The following is a 22,479-nucleotide window of genomic DNA, read 5'->3' as shown; positions in this document are numbered from 1 at the left end:
GTGGAATAATGTCAAAAAATTTTTCATACAGTTTGTTTTTAATTCTTTTACACTTTTTTCTATTTCATCAACTTGAGCCGTAAATAAAAAATACTAAATACTCAATAATTGTCACATTTTTTTAACCCTTTAAATGCCGTGTTTGTAATGGAAACAAACCATTTTTTTGGATGCAAAAAACACACCCAAAAAAATTTTTTTTCAACATACTCCATAAAAAGTGGATCACATATTATTAGATTTTTTTCATCCTGGCATATGTCAGTGATTAACTCCAACATCAGTTAATTTGCATTATTATTTTTGGCGCTAGGTCAAATGTTCAAAAATACTAGCATCTGTCACCAAGTGTGCGTAAAATGCACACCTATAAATAAAACTATTAAATATTATATATTGATTTATTTTTCTGCTCTAATTTGATTTTATTTTTGTAAATCCAGCTCAGCCCTAATCATACAGATCAAATGTTAGAAATAGTGCGTTTTAGGCACACTTGGCAGACAGATGCTAGTCTGGTCAGTTTCTTTTGTTTACAATGTGCACATTTGAGTTGGTGGACAGAATTTTAAAGATCATGCACAAATGAACAACTTCTGAATTCTAACCTTATTTAAATTGTAAAAAATAATATGAAGTTTTTTAACACAAAGTGCAGAGTGTGCCTAAAAGGCGCACCCAGATACCGGAGGGTTAAGTATGTTTTAGAAGATGTTGTGCCTTTTAGTATTTTTTATTCTGTTTAATTTCACTTTTACTAAGCTACATTTCCTAATTCAATTGCATACTTCTACTCCGATACACTTTTAATGCACTGTATCGTTACTCATTACAAAAAATAAATTAAAGGAAATCTGGTGTTTTCACGTCTGAGATTAGAAGATGCCTACATCACATTAAGGCCCAGTCCCTGTTCACCCCTTGGCCCTCCCCCTTGAAACAAAGTTACAAGTTGTAGAGGTTGAAACCTTCCCCTATGAAATGAGACGGCCCTTCCACACCTGTTATGTCATCATCAGTCATCGATGCCGCTATAAACAGATGTAACAACTTTGTTTCTGAAAGAACAGAGGGAATGCACATCCGTCACTTCCCCCCTAGGCCACGCCCCTCTCAGTCAGACTGAGTGGCAAAAACAAACCGGCTCAACATGGCGGAGTACAGCAGTAACTACAGCCAGACCTGGAAAAATGTGGAATATAAGATGAAATTAAAGACAGCTGGACTGGACATGGATCCATACAAGCTACCAAACAACAAGTGTTCTACCAACACTGATCTGGGACAGAAGTCACCTATCCTGACATTTACATGAACCTGAGTTCAACGCTGGGAAAATCCACAATGCAAAGGCTGAAAGCAGGTTTTAGATAAATATACATTTCTTAATTTTAATAATTTTGTGAATTTTAAAAATGCTTGCCTGATATATAAAGTCTTGCATGGACTGGCCCCTCCTCCCTTGACAGATTTTCTCTGATCCTGCTCTGTCAGTGGGATGGTCACCAGGGCCACAGCTGGAGGAGACTGGGAGGTGCCACGCAGACGCACTACATTTGGACAAACTGCCCTGTCAGTCACTGGAACAGTTTACCGCTCAACATAAGACACTCACAGTCATATGCCTCCTTCAAATCACAGCTTAAACACTGGATGAAGGAAAACCAAGCCTGTGACCATCAGTAGATCATCCTCACTGTGTTGTTCTGTGTGTTTACCTCCGCCAAACAGGTTCTGTTTTTGCCAGGGTTTGTTTGTTTGTCTGTCCGTTAGTGTGCAACATAACTCAAAAAAGTTATGGACAGATTTGGATGAAATTTTCAGGGTTTGTTGGAAATGGGATAAGGAAGAAATGATTAAATCTTGGTGGTGATCAGGGGTGGGGGGGCCCATTTCCAACAAACCCTGAAAATTTCATCAAAATCTGTCCATAACTTTTTGAGTTATGTTGCACACTAACAGACAGACAAACAGACAGACAGACAGACAAACCCTGGCAAAAACATAATCTCCTTGGCGTGGGGGGGCCCACGGGGGGGGGGGGGGGGGGGGGGCACTGATCAGCCTTGGTGGAGGTCTGCACTCTCCGAGTGCTTCTAGTTTTAGGATGTTTTGCATTTCTGTCTACTGTCTTTTATGATGTCTTTGACTATATTTTGCCTGTTTGTCAGCTGTCTTTCTTGTCACCTGCCTAAGGACTACAGATGGAAATTAGCACTGCTGCTACAATCTGGCATATTTACAGCTGCAGTTATTGTAGATGTTCATTAATATGCACTGTCCCTATTATATAAAGAAATAAAATTACAAAAAAAAAAATATAATAACATGGTTCATGATGTAATAACAATCCAAATTAATATAATTTCAGAGCAGTTTAGAAGAAATTAGTCACAGGAGCTCCAGGTAATGGAATCAGAACTTTAGCCACAGTTTAAAGATTAATTTATCACATTACATTTTCCTGAAAATAAAAATGCGTCCAGTGCATTTTGTAATAAACTTCTCAAATTGTAATAACTTACTACATAATGCGAAAAAATTTACTACATAATGCATTGAGGTAGTTTATTACAAAATGCGACATTTAATTACGTAATGCGGCTTTATTACAAGATGACGTGACATTCTTATTACATTTTGAACTTTTATTATGTAATGGGAATTTATGACATAATGCGGCTCAACAGGGAGGTCACACCAAATATGAACACTTTAGTTTATAGAAGCTGTTTTTCCTGCTGTACATACTTCACATATATCAGACTGGATCTAAATACAGACAGTGATAAATGCATATATGTGGACGTTAGAACTTTACTAAACCCACAAACCTAATGTTGGACTAGGACTTTTGCACAGGACTGTAAATACGAACACATTAAATAGAAAATCAAAACTATGTTAATTTTTTCACTTAGTCGATCAAACCTCTGTGAGCTCTGACTGCATTAAAATTATAATCACCAAAGATAACCAGGATAAACCAAAGAGGAATGCAAAAAGGGCTTTAATTTATGGTAATTTTTTGCCAATAAAGCTTTCGAGTGAATTCATTTGCTGTGTGTGTGGGCAGGACGGGCACAAATAATGAAGCATCAAAGGGGAAAAAGATTGAAACCGCTGCTCTAAGTGAATACCTGCTTTACATATACTTTATTCTGAGCAGAAATATTACTGTATATATATATTATGTGGAATATTTCTGCAAGACTTTCTTCGTTCCACCAGACAAACATCATCTTTGGCCTCACCAAAGTCTGTATACGTACTCAGACTCAGAGTTCAGAACATTTCATTTCTGCTCTAAATATTGGATTTAAGTTGGAGAATTTTAAGTACAAATATTAAACACAACCTTTGACCCTCAGAGAATAGGACAAAATAAGTAGAAGCTGAAGTTCAAAGTTCTCTCTGGTGTTATTTTAACCTTTTGATGCATGAATTATCGAAACCTTAGTCAAGATTTTTTTTTCCTCAGTGTTTTTATTCCTCTTTAGGTATAAAGAAAATAATATGATTGACATTTTTTTTAATTAACCTATTTTTTATGGCGTTATAAAAATGTCCACTCAACTGGACACCATGCGTTTAATTTTTAAAGCAAAGGAACATGTATTTAAAACGCAATGTCAGAAGGTGATATACTGTGTGAAAACTATGAAATAAAAACATTTTTCATGCAGCTAATCTGATGTTTTCTCACATTTTAACATACTCTAATACTAGTTATTACTCATTTCATGGAGACAATATGCAAAAAAAGTTTTAAGAAAACTGTTCATTACAGTCTAATAACAACTAGCAGTTGATTTATACTCAAACATGTCACTGCAGATCAGGTTTATCAAAAACAGCAAAGTTAGAGTAACTTTTTGCAGTGTATGAGATGATGCATAAGTGTCCACTGTGTTGGTGGATATGCAACTAAAACAACAAAACCCATGAATATACAGGAGAACAGCTGGAGAAGAACTGTTTCTACTGTAGTGACCAGTATGCATGAAAGGGTTAAACTTATCCAGACTGACTGAACTCAACAAAATGTTCAGAGTTAATGCGTGGTTTGACCTTAACTGTGTACAGTCTAATCTTTCATAAACTAAAGATGCGGATCTAAAGTGATATTATGAGGAAACGGTGCAGAGATGGAGACTCCAGGTCATCTATTCTAAACAATTTAACCCATAAAGACCCAAACAGCCTCTGGTGACCAAGAACATCTACTGATCTAAACTGTTTAATACCTGCTGATCCTCGATTCCTATCAATTCATGGAAATAATAATAAATCCAATCCATTAAATAACTGGTGTCAAGTACAGTTTATCATCTTTTCACGGTCATCAGATATGACCCCTTTGGACATTCAGAGGCTCCATAGTTACCGTGGAAACACCGTCATCTTCTACAGCATTGATTCACCAGTAAAGTTGGATCAACGACAGTGGATGGACACACTTGTTTTATGTTCAATTATTGATATATTTGCAGAAAAACTCCCTTTTTCTTCAGTGTTCTCTGTTTTGATATACTAAGTTTTGAATTAACTCTGAGTTTTCATAAGCATCTGAATTAAATATAGGAAATTAACCCTTTAAAGCCTGAACCATTAAATCATTGACAGAAAATTCCAGTTCTTTGAAACCGGAGCCTTTATTGGTCTTTACTGGTTTTTCAAATATCAGTTTCCATGTAGGATTTTCATTTGTATCATATTTGATACATGGGGTCTCAATGCTCAAATATTATTATTTTTGAACAAACAAAAACATAATATAACACAAACATGTTTAACAAATTGGTAATTCCTTTTCAAAATTGGCAAAGTTCTGCCTCCTTCCTTATTAACCCTTTTATGCATAAATTATGAGAACATTAATCTTTTTTTTTTTTCTTTATTCCTCTTTAGGCATTTAAAAAAAAATGAGATTATTATTATTTTTTTTTTTTTTATGAAGCTATTTTTCATGGAGTTGCAAAAATGTGTGTTTAATTTTTAAAGCGACAAAATGTGTATTTACTGATGTACTGTGTGAAAACTATGAAATAAAAAACACTGAATGCTGCTAATTTGATGTTTTCTCACATTTTAACATACACTACAAACAAAAAGTTATGGATATTTAAAATTTTGGGACTATTTTTTTCAGTTGGGATTTTTTTGCACAATGCTTTTTACTTTTTTGCGTGTGAACTGAATAGAAACACATTTTTTTAATGACCGGACATAGTTTTATTTACAAATGGCAAAAATGACAAGAAAAAAAAAAAAAAAAAGAAATATCCTTAACTTTTTGTTTGTGGTGAACTCCAATGCTAGTCACTTCATGGAGATAATATGCCAAAAAAAACCAAAAAAAACCTTTTGTTTAATTACAGTCTAATAACGATAACAAGGTATTGATTTACACTCAAACATGTTAGATTTGGTTTATCAAGAGCAGCCAAGTTAACCCTTTCATGCACAGTGGTCACTCCAGTGGACACTCCAGTGGTCACTCCAGTGGACAGTTCTTCTCCAGCTGTTCTCTTGTATATTCATGGGTTTTGTTGTTTTAGTTCCAGATCAGCCGACACAGTGGACACTTATGTATCATCCATAACACTGCAGTTCATACCATTACTGTAACGCTGCTGCTCTTGATAAACCTGATCTGCAGTGACATGTTTGAGTGGAAATAAGTTGCTAATTGTTATTAGACTGTAATTAACAGTTTCCTGAAACAAAAAGTTGTTTTTTGTTTTTTGTTTGTTTGTTTGCATATCCTCCTGAGACCCAGCAATGCATTTGTCCTCTATAGGGGACAAAATTTTGACAGTTTAACTTATATGCTGTCCGTTGCAAAGGACATTCCATTAAAAAATCAATCAATAAATAAAAATGATTTTTAAAATGTATCTGAAAAAACTGTTGCATTATGCAGTTTCCAATCAAGACAATTTTTTAGTGTAAAAAAGCTAAAAATGTCAATTTTCTGGATCTCAGGAGGATATTATCTTCATGAAATGAGTGATAACTAGTATTTGAGTAGGATCAAATGTGACAAAACATCAGATTAGTGGCATTAAAAATGTTTTTATTTCATAGTTTTCACACAGTATATCACTTTCTGATGATGAGTTTTAAATACTTGTTTCTTTGCTTCAAAAATTAAACGCATGGTGTCCAGTTGAGTGGACATTTTTGTGACTCTACAAAAAATAGGTTCATAAAAAAAATTTCAATTACAATGCTTTTTTCATGCCTAAAGAGGAATAAAAACACTTAAGAAAAAAATATTGACTAAGGTTCTTATGATTCATGCATGAAAGGGTTAAAGTAATGTTATTAATTGCAGTGTATTGTGTATTGTGTTGGCTGATATGAAACTAAAATAACAAAATCCATGAATATACAAGAGAACAGCTGTAGAATAACTGTCCACTGTAGTGACCAGTATGTATGAAATGGTTAATGACAGTCTTGTCGTATCACTGGAAAGGCCTCTGGTGAATGAACTCCTCCCCCTGGTGGATTATCTGTGTATTGCATGTATCTAATTGTATACATCTGGTTTTTCAAGAAAAAGAATATCACACTGATCATGTAGAGGGCTTCAAAACTCATGGATCAAATATGATATGTTTGGTGTTATAGGGTTAAATAGAGGGAAATACATGATTTACAGTGAAAAATGAAAAAAATACAGAAGATAATGTTGTAATGATGATAAATCAGTTAAGAAAGGCTAAAAAAGAGAAAAATTCATGTGGGAACTGACAGAAGTAGCACTGGGTCTTTATGGGTTAAACAGGCTTTTCATTTCAGGTCTCTGACTTTGTGCAGGTTTCAATCCAAGAGCAGGTTGTGTCGGTGTTTTCAGTGCAGAGGGTTTTCTGTTTTTTTGAGGGGGGTTTTTTGTGGGTGCTTTAATGTAATGTGAGCCGTATGTTTGGCACCTCTCTTGACGGCTGCCTTTCCGGCCTCGTAGAGCGGATGCTGAGTGTCTGCCAGCCAAGGCTTGGCCCCGATCACCATGGTCACCTTCAGCTTGTTAGGACTCTTCCTCTTGGCGAAGACTGAGTGAAGGTAGTCTGTGACCTGAAACACAGGAGCAGAAGGAGCAAAAGCAGTTAGATGACATTCAAAAGCCAAACCTCAGCACCAGTGGCTTCTGTGTTTTCCTCCTAATAGTGTCCATACTGCTAGAGACCTTCTCAAACATCTGTCTGTCCACCTGAATACACTTACATGTGTATTTGTGCACTCAAAACAGCCTGGACCTCACTGAAAGAATTTGCCAAATTTATTCCAAAGAAATTCATCAGGACTCAAAATGTTTTGTATAAATTTCCATCAACTCTTGACGCAGATACACAAACCACACAGATGACCAGGAATTCTGTTACCAGGTAAATACATGCCTGGTAATAAAAGTTCCTGGGAATGTTGGTGTAAAAGGGGGACAGGCCTCAGATCCTGTTCTACCTGTTTCTTGACCATTGCAGGATCCATGTTGGGAACTTGTCTAATGGAGAACTTGGCGATGACTTTAGCGGGGATGACGGTCTTAGTTCCTGGATCAGAGAAGGCGCCTTCGATGCCGTGGATGGAGACGGTGGGGTAGCGCCACATGTGGGCCAACAAGTCCACCTGGAGGAGACGGACCACAAAACACCTGTGTGATTACGTCCAACAGCTTCATGACATGTCTGAGAGGGAAAATATGTCATGGAGACGCAAAGTAAGAATAAGCATTTATAAAAGGAAGCCTTAGAGGGCTTTACATAAAGAGATTAAACAAAATAACCTCATTAAACCACATAATTGATAACTGCAATATTTTTGCGCACTTATTTATGTAGATTTGGTATAAATATATACAGAGCCATATATGTTTATAAAAAAAAAAAGAAAAAAAAAGAAAATGGGGGACGCAGCCTTTACTAACTATGCACCAAAGTTATGGAATACAATTCCAAAAGACATTAGAGAAGCCAGTTCACTGAATATATTTAAAACCAAATTAAAAACATTTTTATTCTCATCAGCCTTTGAAAGGAGATAAAAATGGGGTCACAATTCAGGAACCAGGACTGTGCGCTGTTTTTATTTTTATTTTATTTTATTGTATTTCTGTTTTTATTTTTTATTTTATTGTATTTCAAATTTCATTTTATTTCTTTATGTATAATTAAATCTTAATGTATTTTAATCTTGTATTTTTTCAATCAATGTGAAGCACTTTGGGCTACAATTTCTGTATGAAAGGTGCTATACAAATAAAGTTTATTATTATTATTATTATTATTATTTTGAGTAATTTAAAAAAAAAAAAAAATTTTTTTGAAAAGGACCGGTATGAAGTACAGCTTCTATCCTTACAAACACATCCTGCACAAAACGCAAAACTATTATACATATAAATATATATATTGTTTTTTGTTGTATTTATAATTTCCTTCCTGTTACTTTTTATTGTACTTGGATGGACCACACAAAAACACTAAATTATTACCTCTGCCAAGGAGGTTATGTTTTTGCCAGGGTTTGTTTTTGTTTGTTTGTTTGTTTGTTTGTTTGTTTGTTTGTTGGCTAATTAGCAAGATAACTCAAAAAGTTATGGATGGATTTGGATGAAATTTTCAGGAAATGTTGATACTGGCACAAGGGACAAATAATTAAATTTTGGTGGTGATGGGGGGGGGGGGGGGGGGGTGTCAGATCTGCTTTGGCGGAGGTCTGTGCTGTCTGAGTGCTTTTCTAGTTTTAAAGTATTCTAATGCTGACAAAGAATATGCAATATTAAAATGACAACACTACTAATAAAAACAAGTGGGTGAAGTTGGAAATCTCCAAATAAAAATATACATGTGAAGAAGGAGCACAATTAATTAAAAGCAACGTCATAAAACTAAGTCTTCAGCTGTGGTCTGAATTTTTTTGCTGACTTTGGGGTGAATTTGCTCAAAATCTGGTGCATAAAAACTAAACCTTGTTCACTAAACTTACTGTCATTGTCATACCTGCAGCCAGACGTTAGTCTGGTTTTGTCTGTCTTTTATGTTTTGTTTGTCACTTCCTGTTTTATTTTGTTAAGTTTCCCCTCATGTGTCTTGTCTGTCGTCTTTACTTCCTGTTCCCTGATTGTTCTGACCTCTTACCTGATTACCTGTCTCTTCCCCCTGTCAGACACCAGTTTGTAACTCTTGTAGTTCTTACCAGCGTTTTGACCTCGTTTGTTCGTTTGCCTGCCTGTTTTTGACCTGTTTTTGGATTCCTCGGTTTCTCGTCTTCTGCCTGCTCCCTGTCTGGTTTTTGTCTGCCTCTTCTGATACCTGGTTTTGACCTTCTCGCCCTGACTACCGGTACGTGAGTTTTGCCTTGTCCTTATGTCCTGTTGCTCGATTGATAGCCTGCCTGTGCATGACCTGTTTCCGTCCCTGACCTCCCTTTGCTTTTCCCTAGTCGGGAAAGAAACCCCTAACACCGCACGGGGAGACGGGCTGTCGCCCTCGATCCGGAGGACGAATCAGAGGAGGATATCTTCCACCTTTATCCTCAAGATTCTGTCACTAATAATATTAATTCACCTGGGTGTGATTAATAAATCTTTTGAATCATACTTTTGGTGTTTGAGTTCTGCATTTGGATTCTGTGTTTGTACTAACGTCATTACAGTCATTCATTTTTGGAAATAAAATCTGCACTTGCAGACCTAATGATTTGGAGCATACTCACATAAGAAAACTGAGATTATGAAGGTGCTTAAGCATAAAACACAAATAAAATCATTCTAAAATCAGTTCTCAGTGTCTCAGGGAGTCAGTTTAAAGATGTTAAACCTGAGTTTTCCAACAAAAACGTACTTTTGTGGTTTTCATCAGTCTTGGTGAACTTTCTGCCACTAGAGGTCTTTCAGTCAGAATCAATAAAACAAACAAAAAAACCCAAAAACATGATAGTAGATCATTTCAGCTGGAGCTTGGGCCCAGTCGAACACATGTAGATACCAGGTCGACTCAGCTCACTTGTGCTTGTTCAGGACATCACCGCCCGTACCTTGTTGCTGTACATGAGCTGGTTGACACCGATCTTGTTTTTGTAGTTTTCTAAGTCGAACTCAATGTCCTGGTACATCCTCCATTCCTCGTCAGACAGCGGAGCCACGGCCTCTCTGATCCCAGGAATCAGGATTTTACCGTTGGAACTGATCAGCATATCTGAGGCAGGAAGGTACAATAATAACCATTAGTTTGATCTTTTTGACCATTTTGTTGAAGAAAGACTCAAAAAACACTGAACTGTAACTGTTGTATCCCTCAAAAGCTCCATGTTTTTGCTTTAACCCTTTAACCTCTGAGCTGTTATTTCAGTGCCACAGGCCTTTTATTCAGGAATCCTTCTACTGTCAATATCTGGCACTTACTTTGCTTTATTGATTGATTGATTGATTGATTGATGTATTTATTTCGAACACGAATGTCAGACAGAAGAAAATAAATAAACAAAACACTTAAACATAAGACATATAATACATATTCAAAAAGGAGTAAGAAGAAGTACAACTTATAAACTCCACCCCTTCTCCTTATATAATAAATAACAATAATAACCTTCCTCGTCTAATCAGATCTATACACTATGCCATAATATGACTCATACTTACTAGTAAATAATTAGGTTTCTGGCTTTATATTATTATGAACAAATATAATATGATTTGCATAAACACATAATACAATAACACATATTAGGGATGTCCGATATTGGCCTAAAAATGTAATATCAGTTAATATCGTTATCGTTTTTTTTGCCTGTCATTAAAACCGATAAAATAATGCCTTGATTTCGCCGGCATTTACCGACGCGTAAATGAAGCATTTTGTAGTTTGTAGCTGAAAGAAATGTGCAGTTTTCAAACTTGTACAGTAGAGTTGCCACACTGTAATAGACTCATGGAGGGAGGGAGAGAAAATAAATAAATATGGCATTTTTTCCACAACTTCAGTTGAAGTACAGGGGTTGGACAAAATAATGGAAACACCTTCACCTCAAGATGATAATGCCCCAATCCATACAGCTAGAATTGTTAAAGAATGGCATGAGGAACATTCTAATGAAGTTGAGCATCTCGTATGGCCGGCACAGTCCCCAGACCTCAACATTATTGAGCATTTATGGTCAGTTTTAGAGATTCAAGTAAGACTTCGATTTCCACCGCCATCGTCTCTAAAAGAGTTGGAGGGTATTCTAACTGAAGAATGGCTGAAAATTCCTTTGGAAACAATTCACAAGTTGTATGAATCAATACCTCGGAGAATTGAGGCTGTAATTGCCGCAAAAGGCGGACCTACACCATATTAAATTATATTTTGTTGATGTTTTAAGGTGTTTCCATTATTTTGTCCAACCCCTGTATGTATTCTTTGCACAGACAGTGTTTACATTTTAAAAGCCTTGTTGCATTTGAGAATGCATCCAATGGGACATCACAATAAAATGAGGCATGATGTGTTCATTCCATGACAGGAGATATGTGATGTCACCTAAAATTAGTTTAATATCCCACATATATCGGCAGCGGTATCGGTAGATATCAGAATCGGAAATTAACCCTTTCATGCACAGTGGTCACTCCAGTGGTCAGTTATTCTTCAGCTGTTCTCGTGTATATTCATGGTTTGTATTGTTTTAGTTCATATTGGCCAACAAGGTGCATCATCCCATACACTGACATTCAGACCATTACTGTAACTTTACTGTTCTTGATGAACCTGATCTGCACTAACGTGTGTGAGTGAAAATCAATTGCTTGTTGCTATTATTAGACTGTAATTAACAGTTTTTTCTTAAACTTTTTTTTTTTTTTTGGCATATTATCTCCAGTATGTTAAAATGTGACATAACATCAGATTAGCAGCATTAAAACAAAACAAAAAAAATCATAGTTTTCACACAGTACTTCAGTAAATACATGTTGTTTTTTTTGCTTTGAAAATTAAACCCATGGTGTCCAGCTGAGTAGACATTTTTACAATTCCATGAGAAATAGGTTCATAAACCTTTTTTACATTTTGAACTTTTATTACATAATAGGGTGGTCCTTATTTTTCAGCTTTCAAATGTTCATGCTCTCACCCCACCAATTTGTTAGGATAAATTTTAAAAAAAATTCTGGCAAAATTTTAGGAACATTAACCAATATTTAGAGGTTGCTCAAGAAGTTTAACACAGTTAACCGTATTCGGTATTTTTCGCATGCTATATGCTGCATTGTGTGCCAGGCTTCTGCCATGCTGTCTTATGATTTATGGCTGAAATTGGTTCATTTGATCATGTAGATCAGGGCTGTCAAACTCATTTTCTTCCGGGGGCCACATTCAGCCCAATTTAATCTGAAGTGGGCCGGACCAAATAAAATAATAGCATGATAACCAGTAAATAATGACAACTGCAAATGGTTTTAGTGCAAAAAATAACATTCATACATTTACAAACTATCCAAACAAAAATGATGTAACTAACGTGAAAAATTAAATGTGTTAAGAAATGTAAGTACAATTTTATCAATTTTATACCTCGACTTATCATTTCTACATGTGCATTACAGATCAGATCTACAAAGACACAAAACAGTTAGTAACAGGCAGAATATTGTTAAAATTGCACTTAATTTTCTTTAGACATTTCAGGTTGTTTGTATTTGTTCAGGTTATTCACATGTTATTGTTAAAGGACAGTTTCTTAATGTAAATATTTTTAAAATTTAATGTTTTTTGCACTGAATCAATGAGAAAAAATTGGTGTTGTCATTATTTATAGGTTATTATATTATTTTTGAGTTCGATGCCCTAACTTGCACTTTGCAAATTCATCCCGCGGGCCAGATTGGAAACTTTGGCGGGCCAGTTTTGGCCCCCGGGCCACATGTTTGACACCTGTGATGTAGATCTAGGCCTTATGTATTCTGACTGTTGGTAACCACATGTGGTGGTTTTACCCAGTCAGCACATCACTAGATAAAGCTTAAAATGTCCATATCACTTGGATTTGCTGACCTCATCTCCTAATTTTGGGTTTCCCCCAAAAGGTGCTGTTGTGCACAGTTTGTGTGGAATCACTGTTTAGTGTTTCAGCAGTGGTATGTCTGTGGCAGTAAAAACACATCAGTCTGAGTGAAGCACAGACAATACTCTGATGCAAGAAAGGCCACGCTGCTCAGTGCTCCAGAGTGACAGTAGTTGTTCATCAACATTATCATCATGCATCTTTCAGTTCAACATTCAGTCATGAATGCAGGACACTATTTTTGTTCATTTGTTTCTTGCTATTTTGTAACATACTTGTAATATACATGTGACAACAGTTACGATCACTCAACTGAAGACAAGACGATAATTCTGACTTGAGTTCTATGATCTTTTGCGAATACATGCATGAACTTTTTTGGCTTGTTTGTTCCTTTTTATGGATATATTGTGTAGTTGTGCACATGTAGTTAATGTGTGGGTGTTAATAAAAGCAATGTTGCATTGTTTGTTTGTAAGAACAGTGAAATTTATGCAATATTTAGCGATTTTGGAAATATTCAAAGGCCCTGAGCTACCCCCAGATATTTTCAAAACAATCTGAAATTTTGCACAGTTTATTTTTATTGGCATCCTAACAAATTTAGGGGGTGAGAGTCGAACATTTCCAAAAAAAAATGTTTGACTCCATATAAGGACCACCCTAATACATAATGGGAATTTTTTACATAATGATCAATAATCAACATGCCCTGTAGATTAGTAGTTGTAGTAGTGGTAATGATAGCCTACCTATTACCAATACATTCACAGTTAGTACACACACTCCAACATGCACACACAAAGTAGAAAATGCTGATGTTGAACAATAAATGGATTTATTTCTAAATAGAACCTTTTTAAGGCAAATTAAATTTCTCAAATTGTAATAACTTACTACATAATGTGAAAAAATTTACTATATAATGCGTTGACGTAGTTTATTACAAAATCCATCAGCTTATTACATAATGCAGCTTTATTACAAGATGACGTGACATTTTTATTACACTTTGAACTTTTATTACTTCATGGGAATTTATCACATAATGCGGCTCAACAGGGGTATTGAAGTTCTTTTAGTTCCAGGGTCACAAACAGCCCAGTATGAGCTGAACTGATACAGAGCAGATCACAGATGACGAAAAAATACAATCAGATGAATATGACGTATAAAAGATTAAAACAATGAAAAAGACACAAGATGAGAACGATGTAAAAGATGAAACTAAAGTAGAAGATGCAGCAACACTCAAGTCATATAAAACCATTTGGACCCAGTTTATAGACGTTAGAATTTGATGTTTGTAATGTCGTTAAGTCATTGACATTTTCAGATGGTGAAAGAATCAGTTAAAGAGTGTAGTGTTTGTTTGTAATTGTTACTTTAGTTTTTTTTTATTGTTAATTATAATATTAGCCTCATTATTATTATTACCTATTTATGTAGCTTATTATTTTATAATCGTTACAAATATTACTTTAATCATTGTTACTCTTGGTATGATTGATATCATTACATTTACTATTACTGGTATTACTTTTATTATTATTGTTATATTGTTGTTTTTTTTTATATAATATCTACTTCTATTATTATTATTATTATTACTGCTAGTATTTCTAATATGCAGGTGCCTGTTTTTACTACTGTTTTTAAAGTCGTTGTTGTTGTTATTTTCTTTTCTGCTTTTATTGTCTAATTCCTCTTATATCTGTACCTTCAGTGCTGTGCTGCTACTGGAACCTAAAGTTCAACCAAATTAAATCAAATTAAATCAAAGGTTATTTATATTGTACCAAATTTAACAAAAGTCTAATGACACTTTACATTTAGAGCTGGACAAGACCAGACTCTTCATATTAATCTAATCTAATCTAATCTGATCTAATATAATCTAATATAATCTAGTCTAATCTAGTTTAATCTAGTTTAATCTAATCTGATCTAGTTTTATCTAATCTAGTATAGCGTAATTTAATTTAATCTAATCTAATATAATCTAGTCTAATATCATATAATCTAGTCTAGTCCAATATAATCTAGTCTAATATAATATAGTCTAGTGTAATCTAATCTAGTCTAACCTAATCTAGTCTAATCTAATCTAATCTAATCTAATCTAATCTAATCTAATCTAATCTAATCTAATGTAGTCTAATCTAATCTAGTCTAACATAATGTAATCTAATCTAATCTAGTCTAATTTAATCTAATGTAGTCTAATCTAATCTAGTCTAATCTAATCTTGTCTAATATAATATTATCTAATATAATCTAGTCTAATCTAGTCTAATCTAGTCTAGTTTAATCTAATATAATCTAATCTAGTCTAATCTAATGTAGTCTAATGTAATCTAATCTAATCTAATCTAATCTAATGTAGTCTAACCTAATCTAATCTAGTCTAATATAATATAATCTAATATAATCTAGTCTAATCTAATCTAGTCTAGTCTAATATAATCTAGTCTAATCTAATATAATCTAGTCTAGTCTAATCTAATCTAATCTAATCTAATCTAGTTTAATCTAATCTAATCTAGTGTAATATAATACAGTCGAATCAAATCGAATCGAATTGAATCTAATGTAGTCTAATCTAATCTAGTCTAATATAACATAATCTAGTCTAATCAAATCAAATCAAATCTAGTTGTATCTAATCTAAAAATGTAGACATTCCATTATATAAGTGTAAATTAGCGTTGTGAGCGGATATAAAAGTGATATTTTCGTGAACTGTAAACTTACCCAGAATGCCTATGAGGTCGGTCATGGGTTCGATGACGGTGCCTCCGTAAACACCAGAGTGTAAATCCTGCTTCGGTCCTTCTACCTGTGAACAGATGTAACCTGTGAAAACGCCCGAGTCCCAGTGTGTGTGTGTGTGTGTGTGTGTGTGTGTGTGTGGTTTGTGTTTACACTCGTTCACAACCTCGGCGAAGAAGTAGCAGTTTCCTCTGGTGCCGTAGGTGAGGGCGGGACGACGGCTCAGCCAACCGCAGTCTGAGATGATGATGTAATCCACGTCAGAGAAGAAGGTGTCCCTCTGGGCCAGGATCATGGCGTCCAGGCCGTTGGAGCCCGTCTCCTCCATCCCCTCGATGACAAACTTCACGTTGACGGGCAACTCCTGGACCACGAACGGGAATAAGAAACCGCTTATTCTTCAACCGACTATGACTAATGTAACCCATTAAGAGCCAAACAACCACTGGTGACCTTAAGATAAGATAAGATAAGATAAGATAAGATAAGATACGATACGATACGATACGATAAGATAAGATGAGATACGATAAGATACGATAAGATAAGATAAGATAAGATAAGATAAGATACGATAAGATAAGATGAGATAAGATAAGATAAGATAAGATAAGATACGATACGATACGATACGATACGATACGATAAGATAAGATAAGAAACGATAAGATACGATAAGATAAGATACGATATGATAAGATACAATAAGATAAGATAAGATACGATAAGATACGATAAGATAAGATAAGAAACGATAAGATACGATACGATACGATACGATACGATAAGATAAGAAACGATAAGATACGATACGATACGATAAGATAAGATAAGAAACGATAAGATACGATAAGATAAGATACAATATGATAAGATACAATAAGATAAGATACGATATGATAAGATACAATATGATAAGATACGATAAGATAAGATAAGATAAGATAAGATAAGATAAGATAAGATAAGATAAGATAAGATAAGATACGATAAGATACGATAAGATACGATAAGATAAGATACGATATGATAAGATACGATAAGATACAATAAGATACGATAAGATAAGATACGATAAGATACGATAAGATAAGATACGATAAGATAAGATAAGATATGATAAGATAAGATACGATAAGATAAGATACGATAAGATAAGATACGATAAGATAAGATATGATAAGATAAGATACGATAAGATATGATAAGATAAGATATGATAAGATACGATAAGATAAGATATGATAAGATAAGATACGATAAGATAAGATATGATAAGATAAGATAAGATACGATAAGATATGATAAGATAAGATATGATAAGATACGATACGATAAGATAAGATACGATAAGATATGATAAGATAAGATATGATAAGATACGATAAGATATGATAAGATACGATAAGATAAGATACGATATGATAAGATAAGATACGATATGATAAGATACGATAAGATACGATAAGATACGATAAGATAAGATACGATAAGATAAGATAAGATACGATAAGATACGATAAGATAAGATACGATAAGATAAGATACGATAAGATAAGATACGATAAGATAAGATAAGATACGATATGATAAGATAAGATACGATATGATAAGATACGATACGATACGATACGATACGATAAGATAAGATAAGAAACGATAAGATAAGATACGATAAGATACGATAAGATATGATAAGATAAGATATGATAAGATACGATAAGATAAGATAAGATACGATAAGATATGATAAGATAAGATATGATAAGATAAGATAAGATGAGATACGATAAGATAAGATAAGATACGATACGATAAGATAAGAAACGATAAGATACGATAAGATACGGTATGATAAGATACGATAAGATAAGATACAATAAGATAAGATACGATAAGATACGATATGATAAGATACGATAAGATAAGATAAGATATGATAAGATACGATATGATAAGATACGATAAGATAAGATACGATAAGATACGATAAGATAAGATATGATATGATAAGATACGATAAGATACGATAAGATACGATAAGATAAGATATGATAAGATAAGATAAGATAAGATATGATAAGATAAGATAAGATACGATAAGATATGATAAGATAAGATAAGATATGATAAGATAAGATAAGATAAGATAAGATATGATAAGATACGATATGATAAGATAAGATACGATAAGATATGATAAGATATGATAAGATAAGATACGATAAGATAAGATATGATAAGATACGATAAGATAAGATACGATATGATAAGATAAGATACGATATGATAAGATACGATAAGATAAGATAAGATACGATAAGATACGATAAGATAAGATACGATAAGATAAGATACGATAAGATAAGATATGATAAGATAAGATACGATAAGATAAGATACGATAAGATAAGATATGATAAGATAAGATACGATAAGATAAGATACGATATGATAAGATAAGATAAGATACGATATGATAAGATACGATAAGATAAGATACGATAAGATAAGATATGATAAGATATGATAAGATAAGATACGATAAGATAAGATAAGATAAGATACGATAAAATACGATAAGATAAGATACGATAAGATATGATAAGATAAGATATGATAAGATATGATAAGATAAGATACGATAAGATAAGATACGATAAGATAAGATACGATAAGATATGATAAGATAAGATATGATATGATAAGATAAGATACGATAAGATACGATAAGATACGATAAGATAAGATATGATAAGAGACGATAAGATACGATAAGATAAGATACGATATGATAAGATACGATAAACATACACACACACATAAACATACACATAAACATATACATAAACACACACATAAACACACACATAAACATACACATAAACACACACATAAACACACACATAAACATACACATAAACACACACATAAACATACACATAAACACACACATAAACACACACATAAACACACACATAAACATACACATAAACATACACATAAACACACACATAAACATACACATAAACATACACATAAACACACACATACACATAAACATATACATAAACACACACATAAACACACACATAAACATACACATAAACACACACATAAACACACACATAAACATACACATAAACACACACATAAACATACACATAAACACACACATAAACACACACATAAACACACACATAAACATACACATAAACATACACATAAACACACACATAAACATACACATAAACATACACATACACATAAACACACACATAAACACACACATAAACATACACATAAACATACACATACACATAAACACACACATAAACATACACATAAACACACACATAAACACACACATAAACATACACATAAACATACACATAAACACACATAAACATACACATAAACATACACATAAACACACACATAAACACACACATAAACACACATACACGTAAAACAAACAGTCATATAAATGTGAATAAAAAAGTGTTTAAAAAGGGGAGTGCAAATACAGTTGATATGAATGTAGTGCAAATGGTTATAAATATATAAAAAAAAAAATAATCACAAATGATCCCAAATTAACATGGAAACCACATATTAGATCTATAAAAGGAAAGATGGCAAAATCAATGACAGTCTTGTATAAGTCCAGAAATCTACCCAACCATAAGACACTCCATATAATGGACTGTTCACTTCTACTATGTATATGTATGTGTCCTATTGTGTGTTAGTGTGGGGCTGGACGTAGAAAACTACTGTAAATACTAGAGTCCTCCTACAAAAACCAGACATATGTATTATTAATAAGGCCGCTTACTATGAACAAACTAATGAACTGTTTATGAAATCCCATATTATGAAATTTAATGATTTGGTTTACTATAAAATAATGCAAATAATGTATAAATCCAAATTAAAGCGACTCCCTGTGTGTGTACAAAGGTTCTTCTAAACCAGGGGTCGGCAACCCTGGTCCTACAGAGCCACTATCCTGCATGTTTTAGATGTGTCCCTCTTCCAACACACCTGATTCAAACGATAAGCCTATCATCACGCTCTGCAGAAGCCCGGTAATGACCATCAGGTGTGTTGGAAGAAGGAAACATCTAAAACATGCAGGATAGTGGCTCTGTAGGACCAGGGATGCCGACCCCTGTTCTAAACACATGAGTCTAAACAGGGTTTGTCAGATGTTTGTAAATTTGTTGAACAAAAAGCTAAAAAAAGAGACTAAAAGCAGATGTGTATGTGTTGGAGCCACTTATATTATTTATTAATATTTTGGATAATGGTAAATCAAAATAAGGCAAATGGTCATATTGATTAATGAATTATGATTGATTTCTTATTGTTTTCAGCTGCTCACGCCCTCCTCCTGATCAGACCGTCCTCCTCCTGTGATTATGGACAGAGGACAGCTGGGTCAGGCCTTTGTCTGACTGTCATGAGGAAGGAGAGAGGAGTGACAGTTTATCTACCACTAAATATACTATATCTGCTTAAGAAGCTTTTTTTTGTTTGATTATTGTGAAGTAGAAGTCAACCACGGAGAATATTTTTGTTGGAGAAAATACATTTTGATCATTTTTGAATATAGAAATATCTCCATGAGTGCTTACTAAGGAATTTAGTGAGTCATAGACCTCCTCCTCAGACTACTCTGCTATTTTTATTTTTTACCCTTTTTCTTTTTGAATGCAAGAGTAGCCGTAACAGAGTAGCCGTTATAGGAGTTAAACTATGGAATGAGGCCAGCATGGATTTAAGAATGTGTAGTCCATTTTTGATTAAAAAAAATGGTACGTAAGGCAATTTTTGAAGGATACAATTGTTAAGCTCTAATAAGTAACAGATAAATAATTTATTTTTGATTCTACATTAAATTACCATTAATTTGGTGGTTAAGTTTTCTATTTCTCTGGTTTATTTTCACCTTTTTATGTTTCGCTTGTTTGTTTGCTTGGATACGTTGTTTTTTTTTTTTTCTTTTTCCTATATTGGATGCTGGGTAGCTGAATGTGTTCTGTAGGACAGGCATTAACAGAAGCATTCTGCTTCTGCCTGGGCCTGTTCACTCATTAACCTAACCTAACCTTATCTACTAAAACCGATTATGACAAAATCCAATCAGAAACAATTTACAATCCTGTACGGGAGCTCCATCATATGGAACAATTTAAGCCAGTCACAGCAAACCTGTGTGTTCTGACGCAGATTCAAAAAACTCTTAAAACTGGATTTCATAGAACACCCAAGCACTACTTTCACCTGATCTGTTTGTTCTTCTTGATTCATTTATCATTTTTCTTAGTTAGATAACTTATTAGTTTCATTCTAAATTTCGTTTCATAGTTTTGTCAATTCTTATTTATTTCTACGTGCACTGCTTATGATGTATTCAGTTTTTTTGTCTCGTTTTGTTTTTGACTTATTTCCTTCTTTTAATTAATTTTGTTTATTTATGATTGTATATCATATTAGACACTGTAAGTACTTTTTTAAATTTCAAGTCTTTGGGGAGGCCCACAATAAACCACTTTGGTTTTTGGCTTCCCCGGCATGTCTTTTACTGTTACTATTATTGTGTTTTTATTGTCTTGTATACATGTGAATGAACAATAAACGATAATAAAAAAAAAAACCTGTTGGTAATGTTTGTAATGTTTGAAGTGTTGTTGTTGACACTGGTTATTATGTGATTACTGAATAAAGAATTTCATCATCATCATCCTCATCTACCAGTATACAATGTTTAATACCTGTTGATCCACTGGTCCTATCAATCCATGAAAATAATTGGTGTAAAATAGTTTTTTATCTTTTCGTGGTCATCAGATATGACCCATTTGGACGTTCAGAGGCTCTAGTTACCATGGAAACACTGTCATCTTCTACAACACAGGTGACAAACATGCGGCCCGGGGGCCAAATCCAGCCTGCCAAAGGGTTCAATCCGGCCCCTGGGATGAATGTGTAAAATGCAAAAATTACACTGAAGATATGAACAATCAATGATGTTAAAATCACTTTAGGTCATTTCAGTCTAAAGTGGATCAGACCAGGAAAATACTATCATAACCTCTAAATAATGACAACTGTAAATTTGTCTCTTTGTTTTAGTAAAAAAAAAAAAAAAAAAAAGTAAAATTACACAAAAATGTTTACATTTACAGACTAGCCTTTAACAAAAAATGTGAATATCTGAAATGTCTTAAGAGAAGTCTGTGGAATTTTAATAATATTCTACCTGTTATTTAATGTTTGGTGTATTTGTAGATCCACTGGGATCTCTAAGTTGTGATTCACGTGTATAAATAATAAACTAAGGCCCAATACTGTTAACATTACACTTATTTTACTAAAGAATTTTCAGGTTGTTCATATTTGTTCATGTTATGTTCAAGTACAATTCGTAGATGTAAACATTTTCATTACAGAATTTACTTTTTTCACTCAAAAGTTCTTATCCTATTCTTTATATTATTTGACTGGTTCAGCTCAGTTTAGATCAGATTAGGCTGAATGTGGAACTGAACTAACATGAGTTTGACACTGCTGTTCTACAGTCAAACCCACAGAGCTGGACCAGTGACAGTGGATGGACACACTGGGTTTGTGTTCAGTTAATGATAT

The 22,479-nt window shown here is 33.8% G+C and overlaps 1 protein-coding gene across 2 annotated transcripts in view; it reads right to left on the bottom strand.

Annotated features, from left to right (window-relative positions):
- cndp1 (carnosine dipeptidase 1) overlaps window positions 1-22,479 on the bottom strand; it is a 49,219-nt gene that overhangs the window by 4,455 nt on the left and 22,285 nt on the right. For both annotated transcript variants that reach the window (XM_030158665.1, XM_030158666.1), the window contains exons 6-10: window positions 15,992-16,189; window positions 15,808-15,892; window positions 10,045-10,205; window positions 7,471-7,635; window positions 6,942-7,083 (exon numbers count right to left, since the gene is read on the bottom strand). In XM_030158665.1, the coding sequence (XP_030014525.1) occupies window positions 6,942-7,083; window positions 7,471-7,635; window positions 10,045-10,205; window positions 15,808-15,892; window positions 15,992-16,189 (751 nt within the window). The remainder of the gene's footprint in view (window positions 1-6,941; window positions 7,084-7,470; window positions 7,636-10,044; window positions 10,206-15,807; window positions 15,893-15,991; window positions 16,190-22,479) is intronic.

This window comes from Sphaeramia orbicularis, chromosome 16, assembly GCF_902148855.1.
Source record: "Sphaeramia orbicularis chromosome 16, fSphaOr1.1, whole genome shotgun sequence".
Lineage (NCBI taxonomy): Eukaryota > Metazoa > Chordata > Actinopteri > Kurtiformes > Apogonidae > Sphaeramia > Sphaeramia orbicularis.
This window is presented reverse-complemented; position numbering and strand designations above follow the sequence as displayed.